This window comes from Hibiscus syriacus, unplaced genomic scaffold (genome assembly GCF_006381635.1).
Source record: "Hibiscus syriacus cultivar Baekdansim isolate YM2019G1 unplaced genomic scaffold, ASM638163v2 tig00112114_pilon, whole genome shotgun sequence".
Classification (NCBI taxonomy): domain Eukaryota; kingdom Viridiplantae; phylum Streptophyta; class Magnoliopsida; order Malvales; family Malvaceae; genus Hibiscus; species Hibiscus syriacus.
Genome location: NW_024063255.1, coordinates 559,473 through 577,381, shown reverse-complemented (window position 1 = coordinate 577,381; position 17,909 = coordinate 559,473). Strand labels below are relative to the sequence as shown.

Genomic DNA, 17,909 nt, shown 5'->3' with positions numbered 1-17,909 from the left:
ATTAGTAGCAGAACTAAGTATAAAAAACGATTTGTTATGTCGAATTTTGAAACTAGAATATGATGCACACATGAAACAAGTGCAGCCAATCAATTACTCTCCGTACAAGAAAAAAGGCATTGGAATGAAACTGCAGAGGAAGAACTGTTGAGATTTCAATATCTTACCTAATACAATCATATAGGTGCTCTAAATAATCTGCAGTCTGTCACACCGTATCAACCTAATGTTTATCGCAACTGAAAGGTTTCTATAACATAGGAGTGCACATGGATGCTCATCCAAAATCTAGAAAAGGAAGCGACTAATTCTATCGCACAGGCTACCGTACCTAGTATTGCATCCCATCCTAGCTAGTCATGAGGATTGCTCGGGAAGTTGGAAGTCAAATATCTCTAGGAAGGCGCCAAGAGGAAGAGCAATCCGGTAACTCCTACCTCAAAACTTACTGGAAGTTCAGACCAGTTCTGGACAAACTATTAAACTTACTTTTATAATTAATACGGTAATTGGGAACTCAATAGGCTATCTCAGAATCTTGTTCACCATTGTTCAAGAAATTTTTTGAGGAAAAAAATAAAGCATAAACCTGCTCAAAACCGATCCTTTGAACAGCGTTACTTTCATTCACTGCCTTCTCGGCAGATGCCACATCATTGCCAGCAATCGCATCATTTCCAGCTACACCATCATCCCCGGCATCTAGTCCCGGAACCACAGCTGCTGATGCATCATCCCATTCCGACTCAATAAAGGGTGCATATCGGTTTCCATTGGGTGGTCCTATATTGTTCTTATGGAATACCCTACATAGCACATACCCCTTCTCCACTCGAAAGATACAGAGGGGAAAAAAGAAAACAAAAAGAAACAATACTTACAACATTAGTTTCCAAAATTGTAAATAGATAATAGGTTGTAGAGAATATTTTAGGGCTTCAAAACATAAGGTTTCGAAAGTACTAATGGATCCTATAGAGTAAGGTCTGAATCTTAATTAACTCGAGCTACATGCATATATATTATCCTCCGAATGGAATGATAGCATAATAACTGTGGTATCCGGAATCACATTTACTATTTATTTTCTAAATTTTCTAACATCCCATACAGTAATGAAACAAAAGCAAACGACATACAAAGAATTCAGGCTCATATTTGTTTTCACCTTATTCCATATTTCATAATTTCCCCATACAGAAAAACGTGTCTCGACTCTCAAGTATTTCAGTTCTTCGGTATAAATATAATCAGACCAATGCGGACTCATCCATCACCCTATTGGATATCAAACTCAATTATGATAGAATAATGTAGAAACAAAGCAATGTGGCAGCGCATTATACCACTAGTATATGTCGGCAAAACATGAAGTTTGGAAGCACTTGAAACATGCCAACTTTTTTTAGCAAATAAAACAATAAAAAATTATGGAAGGCAACTTGGCATGAAAATATCTAGCAATTTAAGTCGGTTTATTACATGTATATATATGTGAGCAAAGCAAGCATGTAGAGAAGTGAAGAAAAAAATAAGAGTGAGTGAAAGAAAAACACGAGTGAGAAGTGAGGAAAAGAGAGTATACGAGTGAAAAGAAAAATATTTGAGAGATTTGAAAAAGCTTAGAAAAGCTTTATTGGTTAGTTTGTAAACTAGCCGCAGCTAGTATTGCAGTATTGTAATATTGAGGTAGTGTCATTGTAACATATTTTGTTTCATATCAATAAAAAGTTCGAGTTATAAATTATCGTGAGCCCATCTACGCTTCCAACAAGTGGTCTCAGAGCTTGGTTCGGGTTCAACGTGGTGGAGAAGATGGCCAACATGATTCAACCTCAAATCCCGAGATTGACAAAGACAAATTACGGCAATTGGAGCATTCAAATGAAGGCGTTACTAGGCTCTCAAGATTGTTGGGATATCATCGAGGATGGTTACACCGAGCTTGAAAATGCAGCAGCAGAAGCAGCCCTGGCCAATGAAGAAAAGAAAGCATTGAAGGAATCCTGGAAAAAAGATAAAAGAGCATTGTTCTTTATTTTTCAAGGAGTAGACGAATCTACCTTTGAAAAAATTTCTGATGCGAAGACCGCAAAACAGGCGTGGGAGATTTTGCAAAAATCTCTACAAGGTGTCGAAAAAGTAAAGAAGGTACACTTACAAACTCTCCGAGCTGAGTTTGAGATGTTAAAAATGAAAAATACATAAACCATCGATGATTATGTTAGCCGTGTGAAAGCGGTCGTAAATGAAATGAAAAGAAATGGCGAATCACTCGACGATGTTAGAGTGATGGAAAAAATTTTGCGGTCATTGACAAGAAAATTTGATTACATGGTGGTGGCAATCGAAGAATCGAAAGATTTATCTCAGATATCGATCGATGAGCTTGTGGGTTCACTTCAAGCCCATGAGCAGAAAATGAAACAAAATGAAGATTCTGAAAATCTGGAGCAAGCTCTACAAAGCAAGATGAATGTCAACGAAGGAGAAGCTAGCAACAGCTACACACGAGGTCGAGGAAATCGTGGCGATTATCGTGGAAGATATAGAGGAGGACAAGGAACTCATGGACGTGGTGGTCGATTATATGACATCAATTAAATAAGTGGAAACAATCCAATATCAGGACGTGGACGAGGATTCAGAGGCCGAGGACGAGGCAGATATCAGCAAGGAAATAAATTCCAGGTACAATGTTATAATTGCAATAAGTATGGTCATTACAGTTATGACTGTAGATTTGCTCCTAAACAAGAAGAAAGAAATAACGTAGCAGCAGCTGAAGAAGAAAAAATTGAAAAATGTCATGTATTCCTCACTTATAAAGGAAATGAAGAATTCAAGAAAAATATTTGGTATCTTGATAATTGTGCCAGTAACCATATGTGTGGTCAAAGGGAACTGTTTGTGAAATTAGATGAAACAGTCCATGGGCGAGTAATGTTTGGAGATGACTCGCAATGACTCGCACGCAGAAATAAAAGGAAAAGGCGAAGTCATGATTACTTAGAGAAATGGAGAAAAGAAATATATTTCAGATGTTTATTATGTACCTGCTTTGAAAAGCAATATTATCAGTCTTGGTCAACTCCTGGAAAAAGGATACGAAGTGCAGATGAAGAATCGCTCGCTTGCCATCAAAAATAAAGAAGGAGAATTGATAGCCCAAGCTGATATGACTCGAAATTGTCTCTTTACAATTGATATCGAGTCGGGAGAAGTTAAGTGCATGAAGACCGCGATCAAAGATGATTTATGGCTGTGGCATCTAAGATATGGACATCTTGGATTTTCTGGTTTGAAGCTGTTATAAAAAACAAACATGGTGAAAGGACTACCAGAGATCAACCCTCCAAATCAATTATGTGAGGCTTGCATCAAAGGAAAACAACATAGACAAAGCTTTGAAGTTGGTAGATCCTGGTGTGCCCGAAGACTGTTGTAGATAGTACACACAGATATAGCTGGTCCTTTTGGCATACCATCGCTTGGTGGTAACATGTACTACCTAACTTTCATTAATGATTTTAGTAGAAAATGTTGGATTTACATCTTGAAAGAAAAATTAGAAGCTCTGGAAAAATTGAAAGAATTCAAAGCAATGACGGAAAAACAAAGCGGTCAATATTTGAAGATACTCAGATCAGATAGAGGAGGCGAATATACATCAAAGTTATTTGAAGAATTCTGCAAAGAGTATGGCATCATCCATCAGCTGACAGCCAAATACACGCCACAACAAAATGGAGTTGCAGAAAGAAAGAACCGCACAATCCTGGATATGGCGAAAAGCATGATAAAAGGCAAGCAACTACCGAGAAATTTATGGGCTGAAGCAGTTCGATGTGCAGTTTACCTATTGAACCGATGTACAACAAAAAGCGTGAAGTATATGACGCCAAACGAAGCATGGAGTGGACAGAAACCAGGAGTTGGACACCTCAAGATTTTTGGATGCATCGCATATGCCCATGTTCCTGAACAGACCAGAAAGAAGCTTGATGACAGAAGAGAAAAATGTATTTTCATTGGTTATGATGAAAGAAGCAAAGCTTACAGATTATATAATCCTCTTACCAAGAAGGTAATAATTTCAAGAGATGTCGAGTTCGATGAAGCAGACTATTGGAGATGGAGCAAAGAGGAAAAGAAAGTTGAAGGACTATTTTTTAAAGATGAAGATCTTATCAATCAAGATGAACAAGCTGATGATCAAGGTCTTCAACAAAACGTACCATCATCCTCAAGCAGCAGCAGGGATGCCATCAACATAATAGAAGATCCTGAAGCACCTCCCACAGAACTTCGAAGATCCACAAGAGAGAGAAGAATTCCAGAAAGGTACAACGATTATGAGCTAAATAATGTTTCACTTTTTTGCTTACTTGTGAACAGTGATCCAATAACATACGAAGAAGCGGTTGAAGATGACAAATGGAGGAATGCAATGGATGAAGAAATTGCATCAATAGAAAGAAATGATACATGGGAGCTAACAAGACAGCCAGAAGGCCATAACCCAATTGGAGTAAAATGGATTTACAAGACAAAGACCAATAAAGAAGGAAAGGTCGAGAAGCACAAAGCGAGGCTAGTTGTCAAAGGCTATAAGTAAAGACAAGGAATAGACTATGATGAAGTATTTGCTCCAGTAGCAAGGATCGAGACATCAGACTTCTCACAGCAGTCGCAACACAAAAAGGATGAAAAATTTATCAAATGGATGTGAAGTCGGCATTTCTAAATGGCTACCTAGAAGAAGAAGTTTATATTGAGCAACCACTTGGATACATTAAAAGGGGACATGAAGACAAAGTTTATCGATTGAAGAAAGCTCTATATGGTCTGAAGCAAGCCCCGAGAGCATGGAACACGAGAATTGATTAATATTTCCAAAGAAATGGGTTCATGAAGAATCCTTACGAGCATGCTTTATACACAAAGAAAAATGAAGACGGTGATATCATGATCGTGTGCTTATATGTGGACGACATGATTTTCACAGGAAATAATCCAGGTATGTTCAATGATTTTAAGAAAGCTATGACTAAAGAATTTGAAATGACAGATATTGGAGAAATGTCATACTTTCTTGGAGTTGAAGTGAAGCAAATGCAAGAAGGAATATTTATATCACAAAAGAAGTATGCATACAAAATTTTAAGAAAATTCAGAATGGAAGATTGCAAGTCGGTAGCCACTCCAGCAGAACCAGGAGTCAAATTAAGTATGAATTCAACAAGAGAGCAAGTGAATCTGACGTTGTTTAAAAGCATCGTTGGAAGTCTAAGGTATCTGACTATCATACGACCAGACATAACATACGTTGTGGGATTGGTAAGCAGATTCATGGAGAATCCGAAACAAGATCATTGGATTGCAGCAAAAAGAATTCTCAGATATGTCAAAGGTACAACAGGTCATGGCTTATTCTACACGCGATCAGAAAATTCGAAGCTGGTTGGTTATTCTGATAGTGATTATGGGGGAGACTTAGACGATCGGAAAAGCACAACTGGATATCTATTTCATATCGGCTCTGCAGCATTTTCATGGTCATCAAAGAAGCAACAAACGGTAGCTCTTTCAACATGTGAAGCAGAATACATAGCCGCAACAACGTGCACTTGTCAAGCAATATGGTTAAAGAATATTTTGCACGAGCTAAATTTGATACAAGAAGAACCAATTACAATCTATGTCGACAACAAATCTACAATTTCTCTTGCCAAGAATCCAGTCTCCCATAGCCGAAGCAAGCATATTGATACAAATTATCATTTTATACAAGAGCATGTGAAGAACAAAAACGTGGAGCTAATTTACTGTAGAACTGAAGATCAAATAGCAGACATTTTCACAAAACCATTGAGAGCATATATATTCAACCGACTCAAAGAAAAGCTAGGAATGGAAAATCAAGTTTGAGGGGGAGTGTTGGATATCAAACTCAATTATGATAGAATAATGTAGAAACAAAGCAATGTGACAGTGCATTATACCACTAGAATATCTCGGCAAAACATAAAGTTTGGAAGCACTTGAAACATGCCAACTTTTGTTAGCAAATAAAACAATAAAAAATTATGGAAGACAACTTGGCATGAAAATATCTAGCAATTTAAGTCGGTTTATTACATGTAATATATATGTGAGCAAAGCAAGCATGTAGAGAAGTGAAGAAAAAAATAAGAGTGAGTGAAAGAAAAACACGAGTGAGAAGTGAGGAAAAGAGAGTATACGAGTGAAAAGAAAAATATTTGAGAGATTTGAAAAATCTTAGCAAAGCTATATTGGTGAGTTTGTAAACTAGCCGCAGCTAGTATTGCAGTATTGTAATATTGAAGTAGTGTCATTGTAACATATTTTGTTTCGTATCAATAAAAAATTCGAGTTATATATTATCGTGAGCCCATCTATGCTTCCAACACACCCAAGGCATAATTTACTAAGTGTATTTGGGTGTAATTACACAGTATGTTATGTTTGAATGAATATTGTAATTAATAAATCCCGTGATGTGATTGGTTATTACAATAGTCTTTAATTTTTATATAAATTATTATTGGTGGTGGTGGTGGTAACATTTGGATTCTTTATATTTGGATCGCAATCAGTGATGTGAAGAGACTTAATATACCGAAAATGATGGTCGCAATTTCCTAATTATTAGAGGAAAAAGAGGAAATTATTGAGATTTCAGCATATTTTTCAATAATGGGTAGCTTGCATCTCTAGTCCTTTTATTCTGAACTTAAAGAACCTCTTTTTATGATCAATTAAGCCCAATTCTCACTCATTCAATCCCATATTTTATCAAAGAAATATAATCACACTTACTAATAGATCCATTCATGGTTCGAGTCAATGCTCAAATATTGACTCAAAATTCAAGTCATTACAAGATCCATTTTTATGGCGAAAGAAAGATTAAAAAGGTACGATCTTTCGATTCTCTATCGTTGATAAGCCACAATCAATGCTTATATGTGACGCTCGGCACAAAGGACAACCATCATATTATGTGAAATGAAGAACATGACGGAGAAGGCTAGAGATGAAAAAGAGCATTTTTCTTAATGATGAGAAAAATTATTTTTTAAATAAAATTTTGATTTCATGTATATCATATTAATTGTCTTTCTAAAGACACCACCCTCTACAAACGAATGAATAACAGTTATCAAAATGTTAGCTCCCCTTTATTTTCTCAAAACAATATTTTTGTTGTTTTTGGCTTTGGAAAGTTGGAAAAAAGGTTATTAAACTAAACCCCAGGTATAAATTAGACGCAAATATGACATTATTAGGGTTTTGTTAAGTCGATTTTTTTAAATTGATTTAACTTTTATTAATTTAAAACTCTTTTTAAATTAAATAATAATTTAATTATTATTTATTTAAAACTTTTTAAAAATAAACAACAAATTAAAATAGATTTCTTATCTAATAAAGAATTCAGATTCAACAAAATCTTAATAATATGGTATTTATTATTATTATTATTATTTAACTTCTATAAATTAAATCTGGATAAAATAATTCTTTACAATATAATTTAAAATAATAACAATATCATAAATTATTATCCAGAGAGATAATTAAGCATTCTTATTCATTCTTAATGTGCGACCTTATAAGTTCAATTAACTTTGGCAGTAGATAAAATCACATGTTGATCCTACAAGTCTTAATCAACCTCTAGCAAGACATTATGACTACCCAGGTAAAATGAAAATGCTTCATGATCCGAGACAACCTTAATATAGTTCATATTATAATCCTTTTATCTCAGGATATCTTTATAGTATATAAGGATGAAAAAATGTCAATCTTATATTGTTCTATCTTCAGTTTCTCGATGTCCAATTGGATTGACTAAACTAATGACATTGATCTTCATCAACTCAATTGAGTACGACCATGCATTTCTTAGAATCAATCATCGAGGGGCCTTGAGTTATCTCTCTTATGAAAAAAGGGATAAATTTCATCTTAACCACTCACATCTCACTACATGATTCCCATCATGTTCCTTTATAATTGTCCAACTAAAGACAATGTTTGATTATGTCGAAACATAATAATCCTCCTGTTTAAAATTGTAGTAATTTCATGTTTAATAATTTAATGGCATAATTGTTGAAAATTAATATATGACATTGATTCATGTCTTAATCTCAAAACGAGCCGATCCAATATTTGTTCTCAACAAATACATATGAATTTGATTTGAATATCATTCACATATTCATCTCATGAATATCTATCAAACTTCATACTAATCTTACTTTATTATTATTCTCACAATAATAATTAATTATGAATATTTAGAATAATTAATAATAACAAAAAGTATACAAATTATGACAATAATAAATTTAATAATAAAAAATCATGTCCAGGCTTAGAGAACTGTACCTAACAAATTGGGCCACACAAGAAATAATTTAAGTTGAAAGGAAAGGTGTACAGTGGACTATTGATACTTGAAGCAATTAATAGGAAACAGTGTTAGGTTTTGTGTCTTTTTCATTTCTTAATGATAGAGTTGGATTTATTAAAGGAGCATGGGCCCGAAAGCAACGTGTTTCATACGATGAAAGCAAATATTAATTAATTCAGCCTAGATAAACTATACCAGCCATCACTGTATTTTAGATGAAGTATCTTTTATTCATTTATACTATTGAAATTTTATTTTTTTCAATACTAGTATTGAATTTTATTTTTTTCAATACTAGTATTGAATTTTATTTTTAACTTTATTTATGTCACTAGGCTCATTAAAATTCAAACAACGTGATGACATGAACAAAATGATATTGTTTTTTTATGCGGTTATTAATACTTAAAACGGTATCATTTTAAAAATTAAACTTTAGGTGTGTATTGATTTTATTACTAAACTTTTAATTAGTTCTATTTTTATCACTACATTTTTATTAATTTAAGTTGAAAGGAAAGGTGTACAGTGGACTATTGATACTTGAAGCAATTAATAGGAGACAGTATTAGGTTTTGTGTCTTTTTCATTTCTTAATGATAGAGTTGGATTTATTAAAGGAGCATGGCCCCGAAAGCAACGTGTTTCATACGATGAAAGCAAATATTAGTTAATTCAGCCTAGATAAACTATACCAGCCATCACTGTATTTTAGATGAAGTATCTTTTATTCATTTATACTATTGAAATTTTATTTTTTTCAATACTAGTATTGAATTTTATTTTTAACTTTATTTATGTCACTAGGCTCATTAAAATTCAAACAACGTGATGACATGAACAAAATGATATTGTTTTTTTGTGCGGTTATTGATACTTAAAACGGTATCATTTTAGAAATTGAACTTTAGGCGTGTATTGATTTTGCTACTAAACTTTTAATCAGTTCTATTTTTATCACTACATTTTTATGACCATCATCAGCTACCAATCATTGCCTGTCACCGATCGTCTGTCATGACAAGTTTGATATCAAAACGTTTGTATTTTAATCCTCTTTCTACTCCGAGGGCTGCTTTTTCATAAAATCCGCTCAAAATCGACGAAATTAAAAAAGTACTATTTTTAGAGGTTTTGGGACTTTATTAGATTTTATGAATTTAGGGTGTTTGTTCAAAAATTCGAACGGTGAGAAGCATTATTTCAAGAAGGTGAACAACATACATCAAAACTAGCCTCATCGGTCGATCATCGGAAGAGATCAATGTATTAGCACGTCAAACTTTTAAATTGATTTTTTTTCCGAATTTGAGTGAGTTTTATGAAAAATCAATCCTAAGAGAAGAAAGATGAGTGAAATACGAACGTTTTGGTAACAACCTTTATGCGAAAGACAAACGGTTGTTAATGACAGTTGGAAAGTACAATGTCATAAGTAAACTGTTTAAAAGTTGTGACAAAATTGATACATACCTAAAGTTCATTGCCTAAAACGACGTCATTTTGGGCATCAATAGTCGTTGTCAAAACAATGTTATTTTGTACACGTCATCATAGTGATAGAAAGATCTATCTATGTTATTGTGCAGTTAAAATTTAACACCGAGTGCCATAATTGAAGTTAAAACGGAAATTTAGTGTTATAATTGAAAAAATTAAAAGTTTAATAGTATAAATGAGACAATACCTGAAATTAAATGGTGTGTAGTGTCGTTTACCCTAAATTATTTTAAGACGGCAGCTCCCATATATACGGGAACCTTCCTCGTCCATGTATCTTATTTTTAGCCTATGGTTCCATAGCAAAACAGAAAGACCTTAGAAAGTATGGATAAGGTCAATGTTAATGGAGAAAATGTGAATGAGCTACTTCAAGCTCATGCTCATGTGTGGAATCACATTTTTAACTTCATAAATCCCATGTCCTTAAAATGTGCTGTTGAATTAGGTATCCCAGATATCATTCAAAACCATGGCAAGCCCATGACTGTTACCGAGTTGGTCGCTGCACTACCAACGCTCAACCCTACCAAGGCATGCAACATCTACCGGCTCATGCGTATTTTAGTTCATTCGGGCTTCTTTGCACAACAAAAGCTTAGCGATGACTCCCAAGAAGATGGTTATGTTCTTACCAATGCTTCTCGTCTCTTGCTTAAGGATGATCCCTTAAGCGTTACACCTTTTCTGAAAGCTATGTTGGATCCAGTTTTAACAAAGCCTTGGGATTTTCTAGGCATCTGGTTCCAAAATAATGATTGTACCCCATTTGATACAGCTCATGGGATGACATTGTGGGAATATGGTGGTCATGACCCAAAGCTTGGTAATTCTTTCAATGAAGGCATGGCTAGCGATGCTCGATTTGTTAGTAGCGTTTTGATTGACAAGTGTAAGGGCTCATTTGAGGGATTGAATTCGTTGGTGGACGTTGGAGGGGGCACAGGAACACTGGGAAAGGCCATTTCTGATGCATTTCCAAACTTGGAGTGCACTGTTTTTGATCTTCCTCATGTTGTCGCTGGCCTACAAGATAGCGGGAACTTGAAATATGTTGGAGGCGATATGTTTGATGATGTTCCAGTTGCAGATGCAGTTTTACTGAAGGTTTTTACTATTTTTAATTAATTATCTATTTTTAACGTTTTTCTAATTGTTTTAAATTAACACTAATGCTTTTGATGTATGCTTCCGAGTGATTAAATAGTGGATATTACACGACTGGAATGATGATGAATGCTTGAAGATTTTGAAGCGATGTAAAGAGGCCATTTCAAATCAAGCCAAAGGAGTGATGATAAAAAAGAAGGTGATTATAATAGACATGGTATTGATGGAAAATGATAAAGCGAATGATGAAACCTCGAGATCGATCGAAACGCAGCTTTTCTTCGACATGTTGATGATGGTGCTGCAGACAGGTAGAGAGAGGCGGGAAGAAGAATGGTCTAAGCTATTTTCTGCGGCGGGTTTCAGCGACTATAAAATTACTCCTATACTGGGTTTAAGATCTCTCGTTGAAGTTTACCCTTAATTAAAAAAGTTGTTCATGTAGTTTTTATTTAATTTCCCTACGTCCACTTCTGCTTATCAAATAAATATGATTGTGTATCGAAAATAATATGATATTTGAATTTAAGTGTATCTGTGTGTAATTACACAATGTGTTATGTTTGAATGAATATTGTAATTAATAAATCCCGTTGAATTGGGTATAATTGAAATCCTTAGTTATAACCCTTCAATTCTTTCAAGAATAATATGACTTATTGTAATACTTTGAGAGTAATAATTTTAATACTCACTCGCCCAGTAACTCAGTCTTCAAAACCTTGTGGGACAAAAACATAAATAACCAACCAGTTCAACAACTTCTCCACCCCAAGTCAAGCTTACACTTTAAAAATTCGAACTTAATGACCGAACAAGAACTTTCCAACAAACGCTACAAGTTAAATATGATTTCACCATTGGAACATCCAAATAATTCAAGCCAACCAAACGCTCGAAGAGCTGATGCTATTGATCAAAACCACCGCATCACAGCTTATCAGAGATTTGAACTGAAAAACCATACATAGATTCCCTGAAGCAAACAGGATCTTCCATTCAAAGCCCCACCACGAATGGGTAGATAAAACTTAGAAAGCAACCAACACACTAACCCCTGTAATCTAAGATCTCTAAGACTTCAATCCTCAAATTTAACCAACAAGACGAACTAGCAGCACCCTCCCATTGGAGTCTCTAATCCTAAGTTAAATTAAAGATGACAATTAAACTAATATAAAAAACACAATCGAAGGAAATTTTTTCCCTTTCTACCACTTACTCATTCCAAAATGAAACTTGTAACATCCCAATCTATGGGTTAGTGACTAAATTGTAAAATTTCAGAACTTGGTGACCAAAGTAGAAGAATGGAATAGTTCAATGATTTATTTGGAAATATTACCTGAAAAAGATAAGTAATTATTAGATGAAGTGAAGGGCAAAAGGGTCTTTTGTAAGGGAAATAATTAAATTAAAGAAAGGTTATATATTAACCACGTTGAAGGGAAGAGAAATCTACAAGCTTCCAGAGTTCTCTTTCTCTTCTTCTTCCTTCATGCGTGGGAACCCAAAACAAAGGTGAGTTTCTTGTTAAATTTAAGATTAGTTTATGATTATTAGATGATAACTAAGCTTAAGGAAAGCTTAAGTTATCTTAAAATCAAAAGATGATGGAATTAGAAGAGATTAAAGATTATGAGTTTTTGAATGAAATTTTGTTATAGAGTTAATATGTAACATCCCGAAATCCGAGTCAGTGACTAAAATGAGAATTTTTGAAATTTGGTGATAAAAGTAAAATAGTTTAATAGTTTAGTGACTTATTGGAAATATAGTTGAAGGTTGTTTGGTAATTATTGAATGAATTAAAGGGCAAATTGGTCATTTGATAAGAAAGATATTTTTCCCCTTTTATAAGAATGAAACACGTGGGGGGAAAGAAAGAGTTATCTAGGAAACTCTCTTCTTCTTCTTCTTCCTCCCGTATCTCCAAGCTCAAAGGTAAGTTTGTGATTTCTTGATTATTGGTTGATTTAAAGGTTGGATTATGATCATTAGATGATAATTAAGCTTAAGGAAAGTTTAATTTGTTCTTAAACAACAAGATAAAAGATATATGAGAGATTAAAGATTTTGAGTTCTTGAATGAAATCTTGGTATAGAGTTTATTACTCATATTGGAAGACAAATTTGACTTGTCATCCACTTAATTAAGGGATATGAAGTGATGGAATTGAATTTAGAACAAGTAAAAAATTTAGTATGATTCTTGGATTTCATATAGAAGATAGAATTTTGAGTTTAAAGAAGTGAGTATGGAGTAGAAGTGAGTTTAAGTATGTATATGAAAGTTAGTAATATTTAAAGGAGGTGAAAGATGAAGAATTAAAATGAAAGAGAGTGAATTCGTGCTTAAAATGTAAATTCTGAGTTGTGTACATCGATGCATCTTCAATGTGCATCGATGCACTCTCAAATAAATGAACATCGAATGCAATCAGTGCATCGATGCACCTGCTTAAAATACAAACATCGAATAGGATTTATGCACTGATGCATGAATAGTGCATCGATGCACCTGTCAAGGGATGTATCGATGCATGGTGTAGTGCATCGATGCATGGTGTAGTGCATCGATGCATGCCTTCATTAAAAGATAAAAATAGATTTCTTATTAGCCTAAGGAATGATAGTTTAGAATATATCAATTAGTATACTGATATGTATCAATGTATTAATATGTAGATTTAGAACGTGATCTCGTTCCGGAACAATTGAAGGATTAGAATCGAGTCAAGCAAGGCTAAGGTGAGTACACATTAGAAGCATGGTACAATGGAATAAGACTTGTGATAAGTCTAATTCATATGTTGATTTTCATAGCACAATAGTTATGAACATGCATACATGATAATTATTATAATACTTGCATAAAGTATATATGTTCATATGATTTGATAAATGATATATGTGAAAAGACCCAAATGCACATGTGATATGATAAGTGATATGAGCTATGTGATCACAAGAGAAATGACATGAACACATGAACACATGAAACATAAGAATAATGCCCATGGTATACGATATGAGAGCTATATGTATAGTTGACATGCCAAGAGTCGAGGGTTCTACGTGGTCCTTCGGGACGTATGTATCATTTGGAACATTTACAGTGTCTTTTGAGACAGATCTGATCCACGGGAATATGTATATAGTTCTTAAAGAGTGGTCCTTCGGGACAAATACAGTCATAGGTCCTTCGGGATAAATTTCATAGCCCATAATGGGACCCATACGAGTTGTGGTGATAGCATAATGCACAACCTCAATGTACTCGAATACCTTGAGTTATCAAAAATGTACATGGGCCTATAAAAGGTTATCAAAGGTAATTACATTGTTATAGTGATATGCTATCATATTATTATTGTTTTCATTGAATTGTATACGACAGGATTGAATGGATATATTGCATGTTCATATTCATACTGAATGCATTATTGTTATATTTATATGTCTCACTAAGCCTATGACTTAGCGTGTAAGTGATTTACACGTAGGTACCAAGAATCAGGAAGAGTGGAAATAGGGTTACAGAACAGCAACACTGCTAGAAGATCAGATCAGAAGTAACGGTTAAAGTATGTCTTTTGTCGTGTATATGGTTGGCATGTAAGAAAAGTGTCTGTTACAAATGCTCTGATCAGTTTTGTCTTATTTTGGTTAACTTGTGTAAAGTAACAATGTTATTTTAATGAAAGTTTTAAATTTCCTTGATTTTTTCGTCAATAGTTAAAGTTTGAAAAGTCAATGTGACACCTCGGACTCGTATCCGGGTCGGGTACGGGTTGAGGGTGTTACATTTAATGGTATCAGAGCTACGGTTTAGTCGATTCTCAGCATAAATCGGAGTCTAGAGTGTCTTATAAAGTATTCATGCCAACAAAATAGTGAAAACTTCTGATCTGATATAATAGTAAGTATGTTGTTTTGCTAATAGAATGATATGGTTATATTCTTATAGATGTCCGGACATGGTAGCTCTAGAAGTGAAGCGGGAGATGATAGGCCCGTTGAAAGTAGTAATTCACCTGCCCTGGCCAGGCAAGGTGAAGAACAGACACCTTCTGGAGTGCCTGTAACTGATTAAGATGTGTTTTTTAGAACATTAGATGCGGTATTGACACGTTTCCAACCTTCTGCTACTTCAACTCCGAGAATGAATGTTGCAAAGGAGTTGAAGGGTTTAGGAGCTCCAGAGTTTAAAGGTGAAGCTGAGGAATGTCCTGTTGTTGCAGACCTTTGGCTTAATGATGTAAAAATTATGTTAGATGGTCTCCACTGTTCTAATGTAGAGAAGTTAGATGGAGTGATCTCCTTGCTTTGTGGGCAAGCGAGAGTCTGGTGGACAAACGTCACTCTGAGAATGACAAGTGATGAAGTGACCTGGTCCTTGTTCTTAAAAGAGTTCAAAAACAAATATATAGGAGACCAGTTTATCAGGCAAATGAAACAAGAATTTTTGAACTTGAAGCAATTGGACCGCACTGTATATGAGTATGAGTGCGAATTTAATAAATTAAGTCGCTTTGCAGCAGAGTTAGTGCCTACAGAGAAAGAGTCTTGCGAGTGGTTTGTTGAGGGCTTACGCCCAAGTTTAAAAGAGATGTTGATAGTGTTGAACTTATCCTCGTTTCAAGAGGTAGTAAATCGTGCTAAAGCCTTAGAGAGAGCTCAAAATGAAAGGTTTGGGAATCAAAGAACCCAACTATCTAAAAGAACTGAGGCTTCATCAAGTTTTGCACCACCTAAGAAAAGTAGAGATTTTGATTTCCGATCTCAAGCACAATCAGAGCCGATAGCATCCGTTGCAAGGGAATCAAATCAGAGGAGAGCTAGACAGACTCAATCTGTAGGGTCTGGTGATGGACGAGCACAGCAGAGTCAAATTAGACAATGTGAAATTTGTGGAAGAAGTCATAGCGGAACGTGTAGGTTAGTTACTGGAGCTTGTTTCCGATTTGGTGAAGTGGGACATTTCATGAGAGATTGTCCATTGGGGACAGGAGAACCAGTACAGTCGGAGCGATCTTCTTCGATGTCTCAGAGGAGAAGAGATAGAGGAAGAGGTAGAAGTCAACCTGAATCCTTTACTCAACAGGAAATACGCTCCACTACTCGAGTGTATAATATGAATACTAATGAAGATTTTAATGATCCAGAGATTATAACAGGTACTTTTTATTATGTAATAGATATGTTATGATATTGATTGATCTGGACTTGTATATATATATATTAGTAGTAAATTGATGTGAGAATTGAGAATTCAATTAGAAGTTATTTATAGTGATGTGGAAGGGACAAATTTATTAGGGTACAGTGTTGGGATAAATAAGATGTATTGAGAATGTTCCATTAGAATTTAGAGAATGGAATTCCTTGTTAAATTAATGGAATTACTATTCAAATGATTTGAAGTAAGATTGGAAATTGTAGAATTAGAAGATCTTTATCGTTCTGAAATAAAGTAGTTTCTTTACTTCAGTGACAAGATAAGGTAGAAGGAATGGGTGTTATTAAGGGAATATTAAAAGAATAAGTGATGGATACTATTATGTTGGGAAAATTGGAAAATATGTGCATCAGTAATCAGTTTATAAGACAAAGGTAAATGGAATGTTTGAATGCAAACCAAGGAAATTGTATTATGGATAAGTGAGAATGAAGGTTTGATAAGTTAAGGAAATAGAGGACGAATTATTTTTCTTATTGGGAAGAATGTATATTATATGAATGGTTTGATGGTGGGGTATGTTTTATTGGAAGAAAGGAGTAATAGATAGAGAAATTAAATGAAAATGGTGTAAAGTGTGAATTATAAGTGGATATGAAAGTAAGGAAATGGTAGACGGTGTTATGAAAAGATTGTTTGATTCTGTAAAATGTATATTTAATCAAATTTGAAGAAGAGTTAAGGTTGTGCTGTGGTTAAATGATGATGGAATAAGAGTTTGAGTTATGGTTATAAGGTAATTAGAGATTAATGAAGAAATAGATTGATTTATGATATAAAGTGATGAGAATGGAGGTAAAAGTAAGTCATTGGTTGGATATTGATTTTCAACGGTCAAAAGTAGGTGTATAAGCAAATAAGAGAAAAGATCGAAATGGATTGAGTTACTTGGAACAATTGAAGGCAAATCAATAGTTGCAATTGTGTAAGGAATAAAGTGGAAACATCAGCACGAGAATATTAAAAGATATATTCTTATTAATATGTTCAGTGAAAATTCTAGGACGAATTTTCTTTAAAAGAGGGGAGATTTGTAACATATCAAAATCCGAGTCATTGACTAAAATTAGAATTTTTGAAATTTGGTGATAAAAGTAAAATAGTTTAATAGTTTAGTGACTTATTGGAAATATAGTTGAAGGTTGTTTGGTAATTATTGAATGAATTAAAGGGTAAATTGGTCATTTTATAAGAAAGATATTTTTCCCCTTTTATAAGAATGAAACACGTGGGGGAAAAGAAAGAGTTATCTGGGAAACTCTCTTATTCTTCTTCTTCCTCCCGTATCTCCAAGCTCAAAGGTAAGTTTGTGATTTCTTGATTATTGGTTGATTTAAAGGTTGGGTTATGATCACTAGATGATAATTAAGCTTAAGGAAAGTTTAATTTGTTCTAAAACAACAAGATGAAAGATATATGAGAGATTAAAGATTTTGAGTTCTTGAATGAAATCTTGGTATAGAGTTCATTACTCATATTGGAAGACAAATTTGACTTGTCATCCACTTAATTAAGAGATATGAAGTGATGGAATTGAATTTAGAACAAGTAGAAAATTTAGTATGATTTTTGGATTTCATATGGAAGATAGAATTTTGAGTTTAAAGA

At 34.1% G+C, this 17,909-nt stretch overlaps 1 protein-coding gene and 1 long non-coding RNA gene across 2 annotated transcripts; one reads left to right on the top strand and one right to left on the bottom strand.

The window, feature by feature from the left end:
• On the bottom strand, nt 1-17,202 carry LOC120174586. The gene is made up of 3 exons (XR_005521186.1): nt 17,190-17,202; nt 12,275-12,276; nt 1-1,027 (listed from the first exon to the last, which is right to left on the bottom strand). It is a non-coding gene; the product is annotated as an uncharacterized LOC120174586 (long non-coding RNA).
• LOC120174582 (probable O-methyltransferase 3) lies at nt 10,243-11,583 on the top strand. Its single transcript, XM_039181382.1, has 2 exons — nt 10,243-11,056; nt 11,157-11,583. The coding sequence occupies exons 1-2, from the start codon at nt 10,277-10,279 to the stop codon at nt 11,481-11,483; spliced, it is 1,107 nt and encodes a 368-aa protein (XP_039037313.1). The 5' UTR covers nt 10,243-10,276; the 3' UTR covers nt 11,484-11,583.
• Nucleotides 17,203-17,909: the final 707 nt, after the last annotated feature.